We start from the raw sequence: 24,988 nt of genomic DNA, 5'->3' as shown, positions 1-24,988 counted from the left end.
AAATCAAACCTTACAGACCAACTGTTTGCTTCCTGAAACGCCAGGCACAGATCAAAGGAGCAGACAACATTAGCATGACTAACATATGGTGTTCCCCTCTTTGCAGGCATACGGATGAGTGAGTCCGATGACTGTCGGTGCTGAGCGGAGCGGCTCGCGGCTTTGGGCGCGGGGATGAGCGGGCACGGGGGCTGCTCGGCCACTCGGCGCTGAGGCGCCGTCTCCGCCGCACGGAAACGTGCCGAGGACGCCGCGACCCATGGGCTTGTCAGGGTGCGCTTCTGGAGTCGAAGAAACCGTCTAGCGCAAAAAAGGTAGCCACACACAACTTTGGGTTCACTGAATTATGGAAATTTTGTGGAAGACGGTGACTTGGATTTTGAGCCTAGTCATGGCCGCTTCGGAGTTTGACAGTGACACAAGGCTTTCTTACAGTTCACAAGGTAGGATAATCTCAGCATGACCACATACACTGTAGGGTAGCCACATCACCACGGTTTTAAATCCAAATAAACCCCGTTGGCTTTGCTGGTCCAAATTCAGTCTCTAGTTTGACCGACTGCAACGATTTAAATGTTAAGCCAATTGCGCTGCACTCTATGTGATTGACTTAAGAACCTTCCAAATGCAGACCGTTATATATAGTGTGGAAATCAGGATTGGCAGAAAATAGCTCATGTAATCCAATGCAAAGAAGATCGAGGATGTATTGTTTAATGTTTCATATAAAGTTAGAAATTTGCATCAACTTTTATTACCGATATTGGCAGAATCCATATATTGGACTTGACGTGTTCACGGCAAATTTGTATGAAATCTTGCAGTTTACAAGTTACTGGACGACACTTCACGGAATGGTACTGCTGATAATTTCTGCATGTCTCATTATTTGGAACTCTTAGTCCTTACAACCTGTAAGATATTTGCACTAATTCTGTGAGATATTAATGATGGTGATATGTTTTGCTTAGTTTAGAAACGCTGCTTTCCGCCCCCCCCCCCGAAAATACTTGATAGCTACTTCCCTTTAGTTTAGAGGGAATATTTATTTATTTATATTTTAGTGGTACTTTGTCACGTCCTTTTTTTTCCTTCCACGCCTGTTTCCTGGATCTTTTCATCTTGTGATTTCAAAGAGGAATTCCTTTCTTACCTTGAACATTATCAGCTAACGGTTCCTGTCCGAGTGGACCATAACGGAGATGACCTGAACGACAGTGAGAAAAACTATAGGCATTCAAGGCGAAGGAGAAGTTCGGATGTTACACCCCAAGAACCAGCCGATTCTAAATTATTTTACAGACTGTCTGCCTATGGAAAGCACTTTCATTTAAACTTAAGTTTAAACACTAATTTAATCTCCAGACATTTTATCGTAGAATATTGGGGGAATGATGGTCCAGAATGGAAACACGATTTTATTGATAACTGCTATTACGTGGGATATGTAAAGCATGAGCACAGCACTACAAAAGTGGCTGTAAGCAACTGTAATGGTCTGGTGAGTAGAACAGTAATCTTGATTTTCCAGTATGAGAAGCCGTTTTGATCATTTGGACAGTTTGCTTCGTAAAGTATAAATTATTATCAGTTTCAGACAGAAATTTTAACTGCACTGATGGAATTGTTGCAGGAGAGAAAACGAGCAGCTGCCCCGCTGTAGGATGCACATGGCTAATTTGCATATGATCCACCGCTGTAGGAAGGGTGGCCAGATCTTAAAGAGGCAGGTCCCTTTCACTGGCCTCTGCAGACTGAATGTTATTCAGAAGCAAGTAGAAATACCGAAACTCCTGCGTAGCGTTCCAAAGTACAAACTTCTGAAAAAAGGTTCAATGCAGAATTGGTAGTTTAATTAAATAACATATTTCTTGTCGATATTGTAAGAAGAGCATGATTTGGAAGATTGATCAGATCCTTTTTTCATGTTTGCCAGTGACTTATATCTTACCATAACATAAGGCCACTGCAAGGGAATAATAGGGAACAAGGGAACCAGCTTATAATGAATATAAACCCGTTTTGCTCCACAGAGAGTTGCTTTTGCTTAATATGTCATTGGTTTTGAATTTGGTGTGCATCTAAATCAACTACTGTGGATGCATAATTCAAAGTTCAAAGATAAATTGAAATCAGAATTGACTCAATTTTCGGAGGAGTAGAGATGGATAACAATCAAAGCTTTGATGTGTAACCATTCAGCGAAATGTTCAAGCCCTTTAAGTAGCAAGATAAATAGAAAAAATACCCATTTGAAAGCAATGTGCTGAAAAAACGGAGCTTTGAATTGTTCAGGTTTAAAATTGTTTACAATTTTTAATTTTTTGGATACTCTTCCTAAATATTTGCTGTAAGCAGATTGTTAACAATCTCATTATTCAAGCTTTAGTGATGACTTTTCTTAAAATGTAGGTTTAAAATTTGCAAAATACATTATCCACATTTCAGATACATCTATATTCTGAAATTTTCGGGAAGATTTTTATGGCCCTATTTAAAAATGATTATATGCTCTTATGTGCAATAATGACAATTTGTTTTGTTTCCCCAAGCATGGTGTTATTGTAACAGAAGAGGATCAGTATTTTATTGAGCCATTACAGAATATATCCAAGGACAATAACAGTGACCATAAATATGGCGAAGGCCACCCTCATGTTGTTTACAAGCGTTCCTCCATTCGACAAAGACACCAGACCAACATGTCAAACTGCGGAGTTCTAGGTAATTTACTTGATATTGTTGACAATATAAAGTGTAAGCAATTATGAAAGGAGTAATCAGTGGATAGGTTTATGATGTTGCATAAATGAGGAACATGTGGAAGTTGTTATTGTTAATTTCTAATGCTGTGCAAATAGCTTTCATTCACTGAGACAATATTTTCACTGTTTTTGATATTTTGGATTATAATGTAGTGTATTTTAATGTATTTGATACTGCTACAGTAAATTTTGTTGATCAAATGGCTTGTATGATATTCCTGGCCACATGGTGCTGGAAGACCCTTAAAATGAATTAAATAAATATTTAATCACATGTTGTCAGGTAGACTGGATAGTACTACTCTCATCTATGCGATGGAAGTTTGTGAACTCAAGTCTCATTTTTGATATTAAGTACTTGATATTTCCACTCTGAGGTTAAGGCTCTGACTATCTATTCTATCAATGCCTCTTAGTTTTATATACTTCTACCAAGTTGCTCCTGAGCTTCTGACACTCTGGAGAAAATAATCTGAGTTTGTCCAACCTCTCCTTAGTTTATAGCCAGTTGATTTTGGCCCAATTAACCGGCTGTCCCAATTAGCCAAAGTTTCATGGAAATAGTTAAAAAGGTATAAAAAAACACAAACTACTCTTTAACTGAGTAACAAATTGTGCATTTAAATGAAATACAGACCAGATTAGAGCACTACCAATACTACGGTGTATTAGTTTCTAATATTTGTCATTGGAGGAATTAATCCAGTGTATGATGCTGTTGTTGTTTTGATTGGCTGTAAATGAACAAAATCCATTTTTTGACTAGTGTCAAGTCTGTTCATGGCATTTTGGCGAAATCTTTTAAAGTCAATATAAAAAACAAAATGATCAAAAATCACTGCTTTTTGAATCAGTTTCCATCAGCCTAAATGAATAACATAACACTAGCACACAACTGACACTATTTAAAAACTGTTTGCTCTAAGCGCAGTGTAGCGTCTAATTGCCACACAAGTGCACACGACTAATAGTAGAAACCGTTTCAGCAACAGTCTGTCATCTCAATAATTGGAACAGTGTCCCAAACAAATGAAGGGAAGCTTGGCTATTTTCTTGATTTGATTTTGTTCTTTAAGAGTTGTCCCAAATAAGTTGCTGCCCAGATTAACTGATGGACCAGTTAACCAAAAACCACTATGTATAAAAGTTGATTGCTTTGGATATTGCAATGGTAGCTGTGTTTTAAATGTATTATTGACCATAAATTGCTCAGCTATATTCTGAGGTAGGGAAAATGTTGTTTTTAATTGAAGATTTTTTTTTATCAAGGATCTTTATTTTGCTGTCTCTGCAGTACAGCTGGAACTTGGTTTTAACATTTTTTTTAGCAAATTGTTACTTGTTTATCATTGAATAATTGAAATACTTATTCTACAAGGAGATACCTAAATATTCTGAATGATTTGTGGAAGATCATGGCTTCTCCATAGGTTTTATTTAGTAGTGCTTTAATCTTTGGAGAGGATCCTTACATGGGCAAATATGATTAGTGGAGAAGAGAAAAAAGCTTAACGTCTACATGGTGGGCCGAGAGGCCAATTTCTGTGGTGTACAACTCTATGACCCTCAGATACTAGGGTGCAATCTAGCACTCATGGTCAAACAGGTCTGCAAAACAAGCGACTGATTGCAAGTTCAGTTAATCTACAGATTCAGAGTTCATTGCAACCAGCAGGTACAGCAGGAGTATGGCAGCCAGGTGTAATCTGATTGGTGACAGATTTTTTTTATTGACATGATAGAATACATGATGTTTTATTATTATGAAGAGGTTTATAAAATTCCTTCATAATAATACCTTTTATAAGAAGATAATAAATGGCACTTACATGTGCTGTGTGCACACACCCACATGAAAATGAAACTACTCATTCAGTATTTAAAGATAGAGATAGATTAGTAGTTCAGATAGAATTCTATGACAAAGTAAGATCAAGGTTGACACAATTTTCAGATAAAGATTGATCTGGTGTGGATTTTCAGCACTGTTTCATCAAGTGTACAGTACTGTGTAAAAGTCTTGGGTACATAGCTAGGGTGCCTAAGACTTTTGCACAATGATGTATAAAATCTTTATGTGTTGCACTGTACTGCTTCCACAAAAGAAAACAAATTTCATGACATATGTGAGTGATGATAAACCCAATTCTGATATTTTCTATTGTGGACTGAGAGTGGGGAGGGGGCAGAAAGAGGGTAATCATGGTTGGGAAAAGGGGAAGGGAGAGGGGAATCAGTAAACCAATCGTTTGGAATCAGATGGCCTTGCTTGGTATCTCAGGGCTGGGTGTGTCTGGACCCACACTACCCCCTGCTCCAGCACTCTTTCTCTACCACCTGGCCAACACCTCTCCTGCAGCGCTCCACCCTCGCTATTCCCAACAGCCTTTGCTCCTGCCAGATTTACAAACTGGCTCTCCAGAAATACAGGCAGACCTTTCAGCCAATTCGTGTTCAGTATACTCCCAAAACCAGCAACAACGTATTTTAAAAAATGGTGTTGCTTGGAACAAATGGTAGCTAGAACACCAGGATAACTCTCGCATTCATTCAGCTTATGTCTTGAAATTATTTGTGACAACCCAAAGGTTGTCATTTTAATGTCCCATTTAAAAAAATGGTTCCTCCCGTGATTGTGCAGTATTTCATGATTACAATGCTGAAGTTTGTAACCATGTGCTGGGGTTTCAACATGTAGCCAGTTGATGCCGAAGCAAAGAAAAGTACTGCCATTAAATAAGAATGGCTGAGAATACTTTCAGAATTAGTGAAATATGTTGAGGCTATAAATTCAGAATCAATTTGTATCCTGTTTTAAATCGTTCTTTTAGACTGGGCGAAGCGAATGACGGCTCAGTTACCCCTGTACATCATATGATATGTCTTATAATTGGCATTGTGGTATAGGATTAGGGTGAGTTGCTTACCTAACAGATGAATTATGCACTTGGTGCTTAATAGAAAAAGGATAAAACAAAGAGTTTCAAAAGCTGTTTTGAAAAGACTGTGGGAAATCTTAGCTTGAACTTATAAAATGTGCAGTGAACCTCAAAGTATTGGCGGTGATGCAGGGCAGTTGCAAGACAAATTCGTTGGGACTAAAAGTGTTATATGAAAATAACAGACTGTATCGGCTACGTTTGTAATGCGTTATTGTGCAAAATAATAGGTTGATTCCATTGAACTGGTAAAGAATTTGAAAGGATCGAGAGAAGCTATTTTCCAAGTAGGCAGGTTTCAGAACAAGAAATATAACCAGACTGTTTAAGTGTAGTGCCAGGAACTACCTAATCGCACAAAGTGCATTTGGAATCTGGAACTCTCCCCTGAGAACATTTTGAGATATAATTAATTTAACATTTTAGAATTACATTGATAGAAACAGATTCTGTAAGAGTACAGTAGAGTCTGGTTAATTGGGATACATTGGTACCAGTACATTTTGGCTGAATTAAGCAGCTGCTCCGAAGTTTTGTGGAAATAGTTAAAATGGTGCAAAAAGCTAAACTACTGTGTAACTGAGTTACAAATTATGTATTTAACTGAAATGCAGACCGAATTAGACACTATCAATGCTACTACAGTACTAATTCCTAATAATTATCAATGGAGGAATTCATCCAGTGTATGCCGCTGTGTTCTTTTGATTGACAGCAAATGAACACGATCAGTGCAGACACTGAGTGCAGATAACGGACTGCCTTTATTTCTTTCTGCATGAGATAGTGTTGTAATCTAACAATAAATTTCCTGGCATCATGTGTAGTCACTAGCTCAAGTTCAGAAGCACATACTTCTGACGGTATTTAAAAACAGTTCCCTCTACTTATGATATAGTGTCTAAAAGCCATGCAGGTGCATGTGTGGCTAGTTCGAAGCTGTTCAGCAATAGTCTCCTGTCCCAGTTAAGTGGCTTAATGTCCCAAATAAATGAAATGAATCCTGGCTATTTTCTCCATTAGTTTTTATAAGTTAAGAGTTGTCCCAAAGAAGTGGTTGCCCTGATTAGCACATGGCTCAGTTAACCCAATCCATTCTATTAAGAGATATGTAATCATGGGAGATAAATAGAGTTAGGTACAGATATCAACCTTGGTTCAATTGAAAGATGGAAAAAGCTTGAGGAGTTGAATGATTTACTTTAAGTTTCTTTGTTCCAATTACCCTTGCATTTATTGAAACTGTTGAGTAGAGATATACTGCACCTGAGGTAAAACTCAACAATATGAGAAGGCTCACACAAGGAAATCTGCAGATGCTGGAAATTCAAGCAACACACACAAAATGCTGGTGGAATGCAGCAGGCCAGACAGCATCTGTAGGAAGAAGTACAGTCGACGTTTCAGGATAGTAAGAGATTTGAAAGTGGGAGGGGGAGGGGGAGATCTGAAATGATAGGAGAAGACAGGAGGGGGAGGGATGAAGCTAAGAGCTTGAAAATTGATGGCAAGAGGGATACAAGGCTGGAGAAGGGAGAGGATCATGGGACGGGAGGCCTAGGGAGAAAGAAAGGGGGAGGGGAGCACCAGAGGAAGATAGAGAGCAGGCAAGGAGTTATTGTGAGAGGGACAGAGAGAGAGAAAAAAGGGGAAAAAATAAGAAATAAATAAATAAGGGATGGCGTAAGAAAGGGAGGAGTGGCATTAACAGAAGTTTGAGAAGTCAATGTTCATGCCATCTGGTTGGAGGCTACCCAAACGGAATATAAGGTGTTGTTCCTCCAACCTGAGTGTAGCTTCATCTTTACAGTAGAGGAGGCCGTGGATAGACATATCAGAATGGGAATGGGATGTGGAATTAAAATGAGTGGCCACTGAGAGATGCTGCTTTCTCTGGCAGACAGAGCGTAGGTGTTCAGCGAAATGGTCTCCCAGTCTGTGTCGGGTCTCGCCAATATATAGAAGGCTGCACTGGGAGCACCGGACGCAGTATATCACACTAGCCGACTCACATGTGAACTGTCTGGGGCCGTGAATGGTGGTGAGGGAGGAAGTGTAAGGGCATGTGTAGCACTTGTTCTGCTTACAAGGATAAGTGCCAGGAGGGAGATCGGTGGGAAGAGATTGGGGGGGGGGGAACGAATGGACAAGGGAGTCGCGTAGGGAACGATCCCTGCAGAAAGCAGAAAGGCGAGGAGGGAAAGATGTGCTTGGTGCTGGGATCCCGTTGGAGGTGGCGGAAGTTACAGAGAATTTTGTTGGACCCGGAGGCTGGTGGGGTGGTAGGTGAGGACAAGGGGAACCCTATCCCTAGTGGGGTGGCGGGAGGATGGGGTGAGAGCAGATGTGCGTGAAATGGGAGAGATGCGTTTGAGAGCAGAGTTGATGGTGGAGGAAGGGAAGCCCCTTTCTTTAAAAAAGGTAGACATCTTCTTCGTCTTGGAATTAAAAGTCTCACCCTGAGAGCAGATGTGGTGGAGACGGAGGAATTGCGAGAAGGGGATGGCATTTTTACAAGAGGCAGGGTGGGAAGAGGAATAGTCCAGGTAGCTGTGAGAGTCCGTAGGCTTATGGTAGACATCAGTAGATAAGCTGTCTCCAGAGATAGAGACAGAAAAATCAGGAAAGGGGAGGGAGGTGTCGGACATTGACTTCTCTAACTTACGTTAATGCCCCTCCTCCCCTTCTTACCCCATTGCTTGCTTGCGTGCTTGCTTGTTTGTTTGTTTGTTTGTTTATTTATTTATTTCTTTTTTTTCTCTCTTTCTCTGTCCCTCTCACAATAACTCCTTGCTTGCCCTCCATCTTCCTCTGGTGCTCCCCTCCCCCTTTCTTTCTCCCCAGGCCTCCTGTCCCATGATCCTCTCCCTTCTCCAGCCTTGTATCCCTTTTGCCAATCAACTTTCCAGCTCTTAGCTTCATCCCTCCCCCTCCTGTCTTCTCCTATCATTTCGAATCTCTCCCTCCTTCTCCCATTTTCAAATCTCTTACTATCTCCTCTTTCAGTTAGTCCTGATGAAGGGCCTCGGCCTGAAATGTCGACTGTACTTCTTCCTATAGATGCTGCCTGGCCTGCTGCGTCCCACCAGCATTTTGAAAATGAGAAGGCTTTATCCTTTATTTTCACACTTGGAAATGCATCACAATCCAGCTCCCAAGTTATTTTTGCTTCATTGGAAATTGAGAAATTTTAGAATAATGCAACCTGATAAGGTACATGGTACAGACTGGACTATCATGAGTAAGAAATGACATTATTTTTAATGTGCCTTAATAAACTTGCAGTATTAGGGAATGACCAAATACTGTCAGTTAACTTTTTCTCGCAGCATGCACAGACGTCTATACACTCAAAATTTCACCTGCGTACAGCGTGGAGCAGGGGTGGGTGTGGTGCTGGGGGTTGGAGGATGGGCAGGGGAAGGTATTGGGTTAGCAAATGTAGACATTGTGTTTAACTCTCAGAGATTGATTTTTGCTTTCGAAACCAGTATTTTCATACAGGGATCAGAATATTTAAAAAAAAAAGTAATTTGTATATCACTGACGTTGCTCAAATTGGTGAAACAGGCTTGACAGCTGGATTCTGTTACACATTTGGTAGAATTTTCAACAGTAGTGGTACAAAGCATATGGTATATGAACTGTCACACATGACTTTCTTGGAAAGGAAAATTGGGTGCAGTTTATAAGAAGGCAGAATTTGATATTTATTGTTTTATGCTCTTGCCTAGTTGAAAGTTTTGTCCAATGTTATTCCCAGATGTTTCATCACAGAATATTTTATAACATGGCACTTGCCCAGAGTGTACTAGTGTTATCGTGTTTGCATTATAAAGGTTTGGCAGCCATATTCGAGGGTCTTTGTTCATTGTATCTCTTAAAAAAAATTCTTCCTTATGGGTATCTTGCTCAATATCTCAAGAACTATTCCCCACTCCTACAACAAGAAGCTTTCCCTAAGCTCGCAGCCCCCCCCCCCACCAGTGAAATCAAACCTAGTTAATCCTTTTTGCAAACAACTTTGGTGAACACTGGAAACACCTCAAGTGGTGCATTTCCGTAAAGAAAGGAGAATAGTAGTATAACAAAAACAATAGTAGTCCCAGATTTGGATGAGGACAGTTTGCCCCTGGTCTGTGAGAGAAATCATTGTAGCAAAACCCCCTGCATTACACTTGCAAGAGACAAAGCAGAAAAAGGTACTTCTTGTTAAGGCATTGGGGTAAGTTGAGGCCTGTTAGTACTCTCTTCAGGTTGATTGGGCCTTACAGAGTTACCTGCTTCATTTTGCTTTCTTGGCTGATTGGCAAAATGGATATTGGAGCCAGAGAAGGTGGAAGAGCTTCTGATTTCTGCCTTCTTGCACTTCACTAGTATGATGCTGGGAAGTGAAAGCTGTGCTGGCTAAGTTCCTTGCCACCACCTGATTTCGTGCCACCTGGTGCCACAGTAAAATTTCTTGCCAAATTTTCCACTATTATCTGATTTCAGTTATCGGGGAAGATTGAGATTTCTGGATGATAAAAGACTTATTTTAACTATTACTATTATGGCAATTAGATGGTGTATCAGGGAGGGACTTATAAATTAATTACAGCAATCACTCTAAATCAATTAATCACTAACAAACATTGACATGGGACATTATCTACAATGTAGAGCTTCAGAGACCATAATTACAAAATTACTTGCCACATTCATGCACGTTGTACCTGTTATATGTCCTATTTCATTCTGACAAAGTGTTCCTTCAGACCCTGTAGGAGACAAGTGCAGAAATTGCTGGGGCCCATGCAATGATATTTTATCCATTGTTAGTGACAGATGAGGTACCAGAGGATTAGACAGTATCTAATGTTGTTCTGCTGTTTAAGAAAGGCTCTAAAAATAACCCTGGAAATTACAAGCCAGTGACCCTCACATCAGTAGTGGGAAAAATATTTCAAGGTATTCCAAGGGGCCAGATATATAAGTATTTGGATAGACATGGACTGATTAAGAATAGACTACATGGCTTCATGTGTGGTAGGTCATGTCTAACTAATTTTATAGAGTTTTTCAAGAAAGTTACCAGGAAAGTTGATGAAGGCAAGGTAGTGGATGTTGTCTACATGGACTTCAACAAGGCATTTGACAAGGTGCCGCATGGGAGGTTGGTCAAGAAGGTTCAGTCGCTCAGCATTCAAGAGAGTAAATAGTAAATTGGATTAGACATTGGCTTTGTGAGAGAAGCCAGAGAGAGGTAGTAGATGGTTGCCTCTTTGACTGGAAGCCTGTGACTAGTGGAGTCAGGCGGGGATCATTACTGGGTCTGTTGCTGTTTGTCATCTGTATCAACGATCTGGATGATAATGTGGTTAACTGGATCAGCTAATTTGTGGATGACACCTAGATTGGGGATGTAGTGGACAGCAAGGAAGCTACCATGGCTTGCAGAGGGATCTGCATCAGCAGGAAAAACAGGCTGAAAAATGGCAGATGGAATTTAATGCAGACAAGTGTGAGGTGTTGCACTTTATTAGGACCAAGTGAACAGTAGGGCACTGAGGAATGCGCTAGAACAAAGGGATCTGGGAATACAGATATATAATTCATTGAAAATGGTGTCACAGGTAGATAGGGTCATAAAGAAAGCTTTTGGTACATTGGCCTTCATAAATCAAAGTACTGAGTACAAGAGTTGGGATTTTATGTTGAAGTTTTATAAAACATTGGTGAGGCCTAATTTGGAGTATTGTGTGCAACTTTGGTCATCTACCTATAAGAAAAATAAAAACAATGTTGGAAGAGTACAGAGAAAATTACAAGGATGTTGTGGGATCTGCAGGATCTGAGTTATTAGGAAAGATTGAATAGGTTAGGACTTTATTCCTCGGAAGGTAGAAGATTGAGAGGATATTTGATAGAGGTATACAAAATTATGAGGGGTATAGATAAGGTAAATGCAAGCAGGCTTTTTAAAGGTGAAAGGTGAAAAGTTTAGGGGGGACATGAAGGGAAACTTCTTCATTCAGGGCTGTGAGAGAGTGAAAAAGTGGTGCATGTGAGCTCGATTTCAACATTTAGGAGAAGTTTAGTTAGGTACCTGAATGGTAGGGGAATGGAGGGCTGTGCTCCTGGTGCAGGCTCATGTGAGTTGGCAGTTTAAATGGTTTGTCTTGGGCTAGATGGGCTGAAGGGCCTGTTTCTGTGCTGTATTTTCCTATGGCTCTATAGTTCTAAATAGTACATATCCCAAATTATTATTGTTGGAAGGAAATGTAGCGAAAAAACCTTGGAAGTATATGTTAAAGAACTGTTAAGTAACAGATAATTTAACATTATTGTTGAATAGTTACCATTATGTATTAATTTAAAATTTATGTTTTTCCTTTGTAAATAATACATGTTTTTCAGTATAATAGGGTAGAAAACCTTTACTACCCATTTCTAAGCCCTTCCCCTGATTCACAAACAAGACGGTCCTGGTATGACCAATGTTTACACCTTGATTCTATCTTGTTCTTATCCCAGCTCCCAGTCCCATTGTCCAGTCTATTCCTACCTTCATCGAGGACACCTCACATGCTCTTTATTTTTTTTTACCAACTTTCCGTTTTCTGATCCCCCACCCCACCTCACTGTCTCACCTTCATGCGCTTCCATCCTCCATCAGGAAGCCTTTAGGGCTCTCTGTTTCTTTCCAGAAAGTGTGGTTATCCTGAACAGCTTCTCTTTTGATTCCTTTCACTTTTTACAAATCAAGGGTAAAGCCATGACCATTCACATGGGCCCTAGTTGCACCTCCTTTTTTTTTTTATTGGTCACTTGGAGCAGCCTTTGTTCCAGACCTGGTCTGACAGCATGCTCCAACTCGCTCTGCTGTGTGGATGGCTATAATGGTGCTGCCTCATACACCCATGTAGAACACATCAGTTTCATCAAATTCACCACCAACTCCCTCTTTCCTCAAATTCATTTGGTATATTCCCAGCACCTCTCCCACTTCTTGTTTTCTCTGTCTCCTCAGAGACAGACTATCCACTAACATTTACTACAAACTCACTGGCTCCCACCTTTTCTTGAATAAGGATGCCATTCAGTTTCTATATTTCTGGTGTATCTGTTCTTGAGATCAGCCCTTCCACTCCAGGACATCTGAGACATCTGAGGAGTCCTGGATCATGTTCATTTATTGCATTTCTGCTCTGAGCCCACCTCCCCACAGACAGTACAGGGATAGAGTTTCCTTGATCATTACCTTCAGCCCCACCACCCTACACGTCGAGCGCATCATTCTTTGACATAGTCCCACCACTATCCATACCCTCATCTTCCCACTGCTGTCTACAGGGATCACCTGTATGTGATTCTCTGGGTTGCTCATCCCTGCCCACCCATCCTTCCCTCTCATCAGCTATTTCCGCTGCAATTGTGGTAGGCATAACACCTATCCCCACACTTCCACCCTCATAGCACTTCAGAGTCGTTACCAGCCCTAACAGGTGAGGCAGAGATTCACATGCACTCTTCCAACCTTGTTTATCACATTCAGTGCTATTGATATGCTCATCTATGTCAGTGTGACCAAACACGGATAGGCATCTACTTACTGAGCACTTGTGTGTACTCTGTCCACCAGAGATGCCTGGAGCTCCTGTTGTTGGCCATTTTAATTTCCTTCTCAGTTGCTCCACTGACCTATCTATCCTCAGCCTCCTCCACTGTCAGTTTGAGGCTAAGTGCAAACTAAAGAATACCGCTTGGATTCAGACTCAGTAGCATGGACATTGAATCCATCAGTTTCAGGTAACCTGCTCCTCCCTGTCCCTTTTCTATCTCCTTCTGATCTACCCATTTTCTTCTACACACTCCCCATCTTGATCCCCTCCTGTGCCCACTCTGCCTACCCATCACCCACACATTCCTTCCACTGGACCCCCTACCTCTACTGTTCCTTTCTGGCCACTCCACCTCCCTTATTTGGTTCTTGCTCCCCTTTCCTTTCCTATAAGATTCCATCATCTGGAACCCCTTACATGCCTCCACCTGTCACGTCTCAAGCTCTTGCTTTTCCACTTCCCTCCTCCAACTGCCCGTCATCCCTCCCCACCTGGATCCACCTGTCGCTTGCCAGCTCTTGATCCACACCTTCCGTTACCCTATCTTTCAGTATAGATAAAGGGTCAACTGAAATGTCAGTGGTCCATTGCCTTCTACTGATGCAGCTGAACTGCTGAGTTCTTCCACATTTTTTTTTTGCCTAGAGCTGTCCATGTTTAGTTTATGTAAATTCACAAATATTTTAAATTATCATCTCATAGTTGTTTCTGTGTGCAAGAGCATAGTTCATCAGACACATTCCATCCACCAGAGAAAACTTCTGTATTTGGATTCTTCCCACTCCAGAGGATGTACTTGTTCAAGTTTATTGTCCTAATAGTAACACCCAGGGCATAAGTGCCATGAAAATTTGCTTTTTGGAGCAGCAGCACAGTGCATTACAAACCTGACAAAAATAAATAATATAAACTTCAATTAACATTAATGATACGTAAACTACCCAACAAATTAAACCAAAATCGACATAATGACATTAGTGCAAGTTCAGGGAACTATAGTCTGAGGTAGAACTAAGGTTTTTCAGGTTGGCAGTGAGGAAGAAGTCGCTAAAGTTCTTTTTCTGAACAAGTAAACCAAGCTAAATAACAAGATAGCCAACTAATATAATAGCATTTCCATGGTCTCACCTCCTCAGGAGGTGCCCCTTGCAAATAGAATTTGTTTACCTTTGTTTCTCCCCCCACTCCACCTTATCATTATCAATTTCAGTCTTGAAATGCAACCACTATTTTGTAAATATGGTAATGCAATGTTATTTCTGGTATTCAGCTTATGAGATAAATGATTTTGAAGCACAATATGAGTACCCTTTGATGTCACCATAATAATTACCTCACTTGGATTCTTTATTTGGTATGCGTGTGTTTAAAATAGCAAGCTCTTTGGAAATTTAGGTGAGTCACTTTGTTTTAGGCTAGAGTTATGAAGGGTCCTGCTTGCTGTGTCTCACCTGGGACTGCTTCATTATCCTTCGTAAAGAATTGGGTGAAGTTTGTTAATTTGTGGTTCCATTTTAACTTGAGAGGTAGTTGGGATCGGTGTGGAAGGTGTGTATGTTTCCTAGAAAGTGTTTCAAGCTACTTAGTATCCACCGAGTTCCAGGCAAAGTTTCTACATCACTTTACGTTGCTAACATATGTTCCACAGATTTTTCAGTTACATTTTTAGCTGGTAGGTTCATATTCTGGCATTGTGGGGATAAAGGTGGTGGAAGTGGTAGTGATGGGGTGAGGGTGGAATGGAAGTGACGGTGGAAAGGGAGGGAAGTACTGATAGGAGATTTGTGGAGAAGGAAATGGAAAATGCTGTGCATTTTCTAATCAGTACCTTTCCCTTTGGTGTTGCCTTTTAGTGTCCTATTTTTTTTATGTTAAATTATGTCTTTTCGTTTTTTATTTTGTATATCTGCACTTGCACTTTCATGGGGCTAATGAGTCCAATCTTTCTGGACAGTGCTGTCTGCAGTCACTGTGTGACTACACTCACTTGGCTCAATGTAGAGTTTATTTTGCTGGTTCTTATAGTCTGCCCAGGAATTCCCTTGGATGCACTATGCATATGCTGGAATATCCAGATGCAAAGTCTTGACCTGAAAAATCATCTGTCCGTTTCCCCCCATAGATGTCGCCTGACCCACTGAATTCCTCCAGCACTTGTGTTGCTCCAAGAATTCCTTTGATAGTCTTTGATTGAGGACAAAACTAAGAGGCAAAGCTATCAAGTTTGTTAACAGCTTTAATATACATCCTATCATTTAGCGATATTTGAAGTTAACTATTAAAAATAAATTTTGAACAAGATAATTGAACATGTTTACAAAAATTAATTTTAAAGAAAAAATTATTATCAGAGTACATACATGTCACCACATACAATCCTGTGATTCTTTTTCTGCGGGCATACTTAGCAAATCTATAGAACAGTAACTGTAAACATGAACAATAGACAACAAGTGGTGCAAATGCAGGTATAAATAAATAGCAATAAATAGCCAGCATGAAATAACAACATAAAAGAGTCCTTAATTTAGTGTGGTTATCCCCTTTTGTTCAAGAGCTTGATGGTTGAGGCAACACTCATAATATGCTGGAGGAACTCAGCAGGTCGGGCAGCATCCGTGGAAACGATGAGTCAACGTTTCGGGCTGGAACCCTTCGTCAGGACTGTAGAGGGAAGGGGCAGAGGCCCTATAATGAAGGTGGGGGGAGAGTGGGAAGGAGAAGGCTGGAAGGTTCCAGGTGAAAAACCAGTAAGGGGAAAGATAAAGTGGTGGGGGAGGGGAAGCAGGGAGGTGATAGGCAGGAAAGGTGAAGAAGGAATAGGGGAAAACACAATGGGTAGTAGAAGGAGGCGGAACCATGAGGGAGGTGATAGGCAGCTGGGGGAGGGGCAGTGTGAAATAGGGATAGGAGAAGGGAGGGGGAGGGAATTACGGGAAGTTGGAGAATTCTATGTTCATACCAAGGAGCTGGAGACTACCTAGACAGTATATGAGGTGTTGCTCCTCCAACCTGAGTTTAGCCTCATCATGGCAGTAGAGGAGGCCATGTATGGACATATCCGAATGGGAATGGGAAGCAGAGTTGAAGTGGGTGGCTACCGGGAGATCCTGTTTGTTGTGGCAGATGGAGCGGAGGTGCTTCCGCTCCCTTTATCTTCCCCCTTACTGGTTTTTCACCTGGAACGTACCAGCCTTCTCCTTCTCACCCTCCCCCCACCTTCTTTATAGGGCCCCTGCCCCTTCCCTCTTCAGTCCTGATGAAGGGTTCCGGCCCGAAACGTTGACTCATCGTTTCCATGGATGCTGCCCGACCTGCTGAGTTCCTCCAGCGTGTTGTGAGTGTTGCTTTGACCCCAGCATCTGCAGGTTATTTTGTGTTGATGGTTGAGGAGTAGTAACTATTCTTGAACCTGGTGGTGCAGGTCCTGAGGCACTTGTACCTTCTACCTGATGGCAGCCATAAGGAAAGAACGTGGGCAGGGTTGTGAGGATCTTTGATGATGGATGCTGCTTTTCGACGACAATGTTTCATGTAGATGTGCTCAATGGTTGGGAGGGTTTTACCTGTGATGTACAGGGCTGAGTCCACTACAATTTGTAGGAATTTCCGCTCAAAGGCGTAGGTGCTTCTATACCAGACTGCAATGCAGCCAGTTGGCACACATCTATATAAGTTTGCCAAGGTTCTTGATGACATGCTGAACCTCCACAGGCTCCTGATGAAGTAGAGGCGCTGTTGTGTTTTCTTCGCAATAATATTTATATGTCGCGTTCAGGACAGGTTCTGTGAGATAGTGACACACAGGAATTTAAAGTTACTGACCTCTCCCCCTCTGATCCTCCGATGATTACTGCCTTATGGACCTCTGGTTTCCCTCTCCTGAAGTCCACAATCAGTTCCTTGGTCTAATTGATATTGAGTGAGAGGTTGTTGTTATTACATCACTCAGCCAAGTTTTCAATCTCCCTCCTGTATGCAGATTGGTCACCACCTTTGATACAGCTCACAACTGTGGTGTCATCAGCAAACTTATATATAGTGTTGGAGATGTATTTAGCCACACAGTCATAGGCATAATGCAAGTAGAGCAGGGGGCTAAGTACACATCCCCGCAGTGCTCTTGTGCTGATGGAGGTTGTGGAAGTGATGTTTTTGCCAATCTGGACTGACTGGGGTCTACCAGTGAGGAAATCCAGGATCCAATTGCTCCAAGTGGATATTGAAGCCCAGGACATGGAGACCACTGATTAGTTTTGAGCGGATGATGCTGTTACCTGCTGAGCTGTAATATAAACAAGAAGCATTTAAAATAGTTAAAAGCATTAACCTAAAGTAAATATTCAAAAAGCTAACCTTTCCCTTTGCATTCTAATTCACAGGCTTAGGCTCCCCACTGAAATCAGTTATATCTCCTATTCTCCACCTAGGTCCAATCTGGCATAGATCAGAAAGACAGATTCCCCAGCAGTGTGGGGATTCCCAGAATGTGCTTTGGATAGCATGTAGAGTCCAGTAATGGCTGTAGTGACAGTATCACATGCACTCAGTTTTTTCAAACTTTTGCAGTAGGTAGTGTGCAAGTGGAAGCCTGGATCTCACTGAAAAGTAGTACTTCCAATTGGAATCAGTCATGAATCATTACAACACACATCAAAGTTGCTGGTGAACGCAGCAGGCCAAGCAGCATCTGTAGGAAGAGGTGCAGTCGACATTTCAGGCCGAGACCCTTCGTCAGGACTAACTGAAGGAAGAGTGAGTAAGGGATTTGGAAGTTGGAGGGGGAGGGGGAGATCCAAAATGATAGGAGAAGACAGGAGGGGGAGGGATGGAGCCAAGAGCTGGACAGGTGATAGGCAAAAGGGGATACGAGAGGATCATGGGACAGGAGGTCCGGGAAGAAAGACAAGGGGGGGGGGGGGGACCCAGAGGATGGGCAGGAGGTATATTCAGAGGGACAGAGGGAGAAAAAGGAGAGTGAGAGAAAGAATGTGTGCATAAAAAGATGGGGTACGAGGGGGAGGTGGGGCCTTAGCGGAAGTTAGAGAAGGCGATGTTCATGCCATCAGGTTGGAGGCTACCCAGACGGAATATAAGGTGTTGTTCCTCCAGCCTGAGTGTGGCTTCATCTTTACAGTAGAGGAGGCCGTGGATAGACATGTCAGAATGGGAATGGGATGTGGAATTAAAATGTGTGGCCACTGGGAGATCCTGCTTTCTCTGGCGGACAGAGCGTAGATGTTCAGCAAAGCGGTCTCCCAGTCTGCGTCGGGTCTCGTCAATATATAAAAGGCCACATCGGGAGCACCGGAAGCAGTATATCACCCCAGTCGACTCACAGGTGAAGTGTTGCCTTTTTCTCCTTTTTCTCCCTCTGTCCCTCTGAATATACCTCTTGCCCATCCTCTGGGTTCCCCCCAGCCCCCTTGTCTTTCCTCCTGTCCCATGATCCTCTCGTATCCCCTTTTGCCTATCATCTGTCCAGCTCTTGGCTCTATCCCTCCCCCTCCTGTCTTCTCCTATCATTTTGGATCTCCCCCTCCCCCTCTAACATTCAAATCCCTTACTCACTCTTCCTTCAGTTAGTCCTGACGAAGGGTCTCGGTCTGAAATGTCGACTGCACCTCTTCCTACAGATGCTGCTTGGCCTGCTGCGTTCACCAGCAACTTTGATGTGTGTTGTTTGAATTTCCAGCATCTGCAGAATTCCTGTTGTTTATGAATCATTACACCTGGTTGGTGTCGGTAAATGTCGTCATGTCAGCATATGGTATTCTAAGTCTGAAATTTCAATAGAATAATTTTTGGAGGCAATGTGCAAGGTGCTGATGTGACTATTGATTTGGATCTATTAATTGGGATAAAAATTTGCACTTTCAGCAGATCTCTCTGCCTTCCACAGTTTTTCCTCAATGTGCTTGTTTCTGTAGTTTTTAAAAAAAAATCAGCCAAAGTGATCACCTCACACTTTTAGCATCGAATTGGATTTGCCATTTATAAACTTAGTCTGCTAACATGTCAATCAACTATTTTTATTATTCTTCATGTCAACAGCTAGTTTTAATATTATCTTTTTATTTAAATGTAAGCCTGACCCATCATCATACCACTTAACACCTTGCTCCAATATAAGCAACATTTACTAACACTTCTTTCCTGGATATTTACCAACTTTCCATCCACACCATTGCAAATTCTCTAATCCTAAGAACTAAGGACTAAGAATAGTCTCCCAGACTGGATGAGGTGCACCCACGGGTTCTGAAGGAGGTGGCTTTGGAGATTGTGGAGGCATTGGGAATGATCTTCCAGAAATCAATAGATTCTGGCATGGTTCCAGAGGACTGGAAGGTCGCAAAGGTAGTTTCGCTGTTTAAGAAAGGAGGGAGGCAGCAAAAAGAAAATTACAGACCTATTAGTATGACATCAGTAGTTGGATAGTAATTGGAGTCGATCCTCAAGGACGAGGTTATGAAATACCTCGAGGTGCATGACAAGATAGGCCCAAACCAGCATGGTTTCATGAAGGGAAGATCCTGCCTCACCAACCTATTGGAATTTTTTGAGGTAATCCCAAATAAGATTGATAAGGGAGAGGCTGTGGATGTTGCTTATCTGGATTTTCAAAAGGCCTTCGGTAAGGTGCTGCATAAAAGGCTGCTTAATAAGATGAGAGCTCATGGAATTACAGAAAAGGTATTGGAATGAGTGGAGCATTGGCTGATAGGCAGAAAGCAAAGGGTGGGAACAAAGGGATCCTATTCTGATTGGTTGCCGGTTACTAGTGGTGTTCCGCAGGGGTCGATGTTGGGGCTGCTTCTTTTTACAATGTATATCGATCATTTAGATTATGGATTAAGTGGTTTTGTGTCTAAGTTTGTGGATGACTAGTGGGGTACCGCAAGGCTCAGTGCTGGGACCCCTGTTGTTTACAATATATATTAATAACTTGGATGAGGGAATTAAATGCAGCATCTCCAAGTTTACGGATGACACGAAGCTGGGTGGCAGTGTTAGCTGTGAGGAGGATGCTAAGAGGATGCAGAGTGACTTGGATAGGTTGGGTGAGTGGGCAAATTCATGGCAGATGCAATTTAATGTGGATAAATGTGAAGTTATCCACTTTGGTGGCAAAAATAGGAAAACAGATTATTATCTGAATGGTGGCCGATTAGGAAAAGGGGAGGTGCAACGAGACCTGGGTGTCATTATACACCAGTCATTGAAAGTGGGCATGCAGGTACAGCAGGCGGTGAAAAAGGCGAATGGTATGCTGGCATTTATAGCGAGAGGATTCGAGTACAGGAGCAGGGAGGTACTACTGCAGTTGTACAAGGCCTTGGTGAGACCGCACCTGGAGTATTGTGTGCAGTTTTGGTCCCCTAATCTGAGGAAAGACATCCTTGCCATAGAGGGAGTACGAAGAAGGTTCACCAGATTGATTCCTGGGATGGCAGGACTTTCATATGAAGAAAGACTGGATGAACTGGGCTTGTACTCGTTGGAATTTAGAAGATTGAGGGGGGATCTGATTGAAACATATAAAATCCTAAAGGGATTGGAAAGGCTAGATGCAGGAAGATTGTTCCCGATGTTGGGGAAGTCCAGAACAAGGGGTCACAGTTTGAGGATAAAGGGGAAGCCTTTTAGGACCGAGATTAGGAAAAACTTCTTCACACAGAGAGTGGTGAATCTGTGGAATTCTCTGCCACAGGAAACAGTTGAGGCCAGTTCATTGGCTATATTTAAGAGGGAGTTAGATATGGCCCTTGTGGCTACGAGGATCAGGGGGTATGGAGGGAAGGCTGGGGCGGGGTTCTGAGTTGGATAATCAGCCATGATCATAATAAATGGCGGTGCAGGCTCGAAGGGCCGAATGGCCTACTCCTGCACCTATTTTCTTTTTTTTAAATTTTATTTTTATTTGGCTAAGGAATTCACAAATATCATGTACTTTTTTCACACATATAACCTTTTCCATTTTTTTATATGTATAAAACTACAATTATTTATACATTCTTAAGTACACATTGAGATGATATAAAAGGAAAATAAACATTTAAATAGATAATTATGTACTGTGGTAAATCTAACCTATAAGGCTAAGTAATGGAATTAGTTGTTAAGAAAAATGGTAATAATAGTTTCCATATAACCCTTCTGGACCATTTCCACTGGTCCAAAATGTTGTATATAAGCCTATGTATCAACCATTGTAGATGTTTATATCCTAATTTGTTCATGCTTGCTCCTGCCCGCAGACATAATTATCCAATCCCTATGTACTTATTTACTTAATTTTTTCATTTTTTTATCCCTTTCCCAAATCTTTCCCTTTACTTGTGTTAATTCTCTATTTTCCAAAAGAAAACAAAAAAAACAAACATTTAGACTAGCAGTGCTTACGTTAGCAATATTACTGTGTTGATGAGAAGAGCAGTATAAATCATTAGGAGAGTCATCTAAAGTCTGCTCGCATTGGGGTTATATATTCAATCCATTTATTCCAGATTTGATAAAATTTTTCTTTTTGAGTTCTCAGGGAGTAAGTCAACTTTTCCATTTTAAATATTTCCAAGATAATTTCGTACCAATCTTCTAATGTAGGTGGTATTGGATTTAGCCATTTTCTAGTGATTGATTTCTTACTTGCCGCTAAGAGGGCCTGCAGCAACTTTATATCTTCCTTCTGTTCAAGAAACAATACATGCCCCAAATAGAGCGTCTCAAAGTTCAGAGGTATCTGGGACCTAAGTACCTTAATTAATGTTCTATGAATACCTTCCCAAAATAGACTTAATTTAGGGCAATCCCAAAAAATATGAAAATGATTTGCCTCCTTGGAGCCGCACCTTCTCCAACACATCACATTTGTATCTTTATATTTTTCCTGATATGGGGTCTTGAAGTATCTTATAATGTTTTTCCAACAATGTTCTCTCCAAGTCAAAGAATTAGTCGAGGACCATTGAAAGCTGCAGATTTTCCCTCAAGCCTCCTCTGAAAGTACCAACCCCGCTTCTTTCTCCCACTTCTCTTTAATATACAGTGTATTTACATTTTTAGCATGGGACAGTGCATTATATAATCGAGAAACTGATTTACTAGGTATTGAACTGCAAGCCGAATTCAGAATCTTGGAAAATTCTAATTCTACTGTTGATAGGTCTGTATATCTACAACTCTGGTTAACATAGTTTCGTACTTGAAGGTACCTAAAAAAGTCATTATGTTCTAGGCCATGTTTGTCCTGCAGGATTTGGAAACTTTGTAATACTCTTTTATCTATAAATGAGAGGTAGGTTGTAAGACCTTTCTTTATCCATAGCTCAAATCTTTTATCTCCTCTGTTGGGAAGGAATTCGGTATCATATGCACACCATCTAAAGAGTTTTAACATGTTCCTGCACCTATTTTCTATGTTTCTATGTTTCTATGACACCAAGATAAGTGGAGGAGCGGGAAGTGTTGAAGAAACGAATAGGTTGCAGAGAGACTGGGTCAGTGTAGGAGAGTGGGCAAAGAAATGGCAGATGAGATACAATGTTGAGAAATGTGCGGTTGTGTATTTTGGAAGAAAATAAACAATTGGGCAGATTATTATTTGGGTGGGGAGAAAACTCAAAAATCGGAAGTGCAAAGGGGCTTGGGGGTCCTCGTGCACGATACCCTAAAGGTTAACCACTAGGTTGGATCAGCGGTAAGGAAAGCGAATGCTATGTTGGCATTCATTTCAAGAGGAATAGTGTATAAGAGTAAGGAGGTGTTGATGAGGCTCTATGGGGCACTGGTGAGACCTCATTTGGAATACTGTGTGCAGTTTTGGGCCCCCTATCTTAGAAGAGATGTTCTGATGTTGGAGAGAGTGCAGAGAAGATTTACGAAGATGATTCCTGGAATGCAGGGGCTAACATATGAGGAGTGTTTGTCGGCTCCTGGACTGTATTCATTAGAGTATAGAAGAATGAGAGGGGATCTCATAGAAACATTTCGAATGTAGAAAGGGTTGGACAGAGTAGATGTGGAAAGGCTGTTTCCCTTGGTGGATGAGTCCAGGGCAAGAGGCCATAAGTCTTTGAATTAGAGAGTACACATTTAAAACAGAGATGAGGAGAAATTTTTTTAGCTTGAGGGTCGTGGATTTCTGGAATTCGTTGCCATATACAGCTGTGGAGGCCCGATCATTGAGGGTATTTAAGGAGGAGATTGATAGGTACTTAATTAGTCAGGGTATCAAGGGATATGGGAAAAAAGCTGGAAATTGGAACTAGATAGGAGAATAGTTTGGCTCATGGTGGAGTGGTGGAGCAGACTCGATGGACCAAATGGCCTACTTCTGCTTGTGATCCTGAACTTGGAGATAACCTTTTATACAAAAAAATTGTGCTTTCTGAAAATTCTAGTACATTTGTTCCATTTGTTACCTCATTATAATGCGGTGAATCTGAGAAACGTGTCCTGTCTTTAGAAATTCCATGCAGATTTTGTTTGAGTTTCCCTTTGGATTTCTAAAAGCTCACCAAGTTTATCCCAGAGTCCAGATTCTAGAGCCCATTGAAAATGATTTGATTAGTTTAGAATTTTGAAAATAACAAGTAAGATGGACAGCGAGAATTATTTTCCACTATTGTCCAAAAGAAGAGAAATTAGTCTTAAATTTAGAGCCAGTGTGCCCAGGATAAAAACTTGAAGATGCAAGGGAAAGTTAAGTACTGCCCACAATAAAACCAGTGGGTACGAACATGATTAATATTTGTAAATGTAAGATGGATATATTTTTGCACTAAAGATGTGCTGTTGAGCTGAATGAACTGATTGAAATCATGATTGATCTAATTGAATGGTAGACTTAGTGGTCTAAATATACTACTGTTTTTAAGAAAATATGATTTAAATAGATACATTCACGTTACCTGTTTATATGGTAAACAATTATAAATATTGCAAGTGTTTTAACTTTTTAACCATACCCCTTAAATGGCATAAATTTAAAAATAGTTATTGTTAAATCTTTTTTGGGAAATAATGAAGTTAGATCAGTTTTAGTATGTTAATTTAGCAAGATGGATAGAACCCGTTGCTCAGTTTAGTCATTAGGTTCAGGTTTCTGATTGAAATTTAAAGACCTCTGACATCTACATTAAATCAGTATTGATCGAAGCAAGGTACTAATAACAAAACCTGAATAGTTTGCATCTCCTCCTGAACTCCTTACACCATAAATTACCAAAGAAGCCCTGCCAATTTAACACATTTTAAGTTTTTTATTGAACATTTCCATATATAAAATATTGAAGCACTGTTGAAAGAACAAGACAACATTTCATTGCAGTAGAATTTAAAGATCTGGAGCAGTTTAAAAGACAGCCATAATATCTGCATGCTGTAGGAAGTTTATTTATCTAAGCTCTCTGAGCTCAGCAGGAGGGAGACTCTGCAGCTGAGGAATTGCTGCTAGAGGGGGGCCAGGTAGAGCGGTGAAACAATGTGAGACCCAAGGCTAACAACTTGGTAGCAAAGTGAAAATGGGAATTGTCCCCCGTATTGGTACACAGTGCAGAAACAAGTTAAATAATAGTATCAGGTGAAAAAAAGATAAGAGTCTGTCAAACATTTCAAGAATGCTTGAACAGTGATCTGCCACTCTCCATGCACTTCTGTCTTTGATGCTGAGGCTGTT

At 41.1% G+C, this 24,988-nt stretch overlaps 1 protein-coding gene across 2 annotated transcripts in view; it reads left to right on the top strand.

Annotated features, from left to right (window-relative positions):
- Positions 1-229: 229 nt before the first annotated feature.
- adamts6 (ADAM metallopeptidase with thrombospondin type 1 motif, 6) overlaps positions 230-24,988 on the top strand; it is a 291,316-nt gene continuing 266,557 nt past the window's right edge. For both annotated transcript variants that reach the window (XM_072252609.1, XM_072252608.1), the window contains exons 1-3: positions 230-443; positions 1,137-1,501; positions 2,553-2,724. In XM_072252609.1, coding sequence (XP_072108710.1) covers positions 347-443; positions 1,137-1,501; positions 2,553-2,724 — 634 coding nt within the window. In that variant the 5' untranslated portion in view covers positions 230-346. The remainder of the gene's footprint in view (positions 444-1,136; positions 1,502-2,552; positions 2,725-24,988) is intronic.

The sequence above is a fragment of the Mobula birostris genome, chromosome 3 (genome assembly GCF_030028105.1).
Source record: "Mobula birostris isolate sMobBir1 chromosome 3, sMobBir1.hap1, whole genome shotgun sequence".
NCBI lineage: Eukaryota > Metazoa > Chordata > Chondrichthyes > Myliobatiformes > Myliobatidae > Mobula > Mobula birostris.
This window is presented reverse-complemented; position numbering and strand designations above follow the sequence as displayed.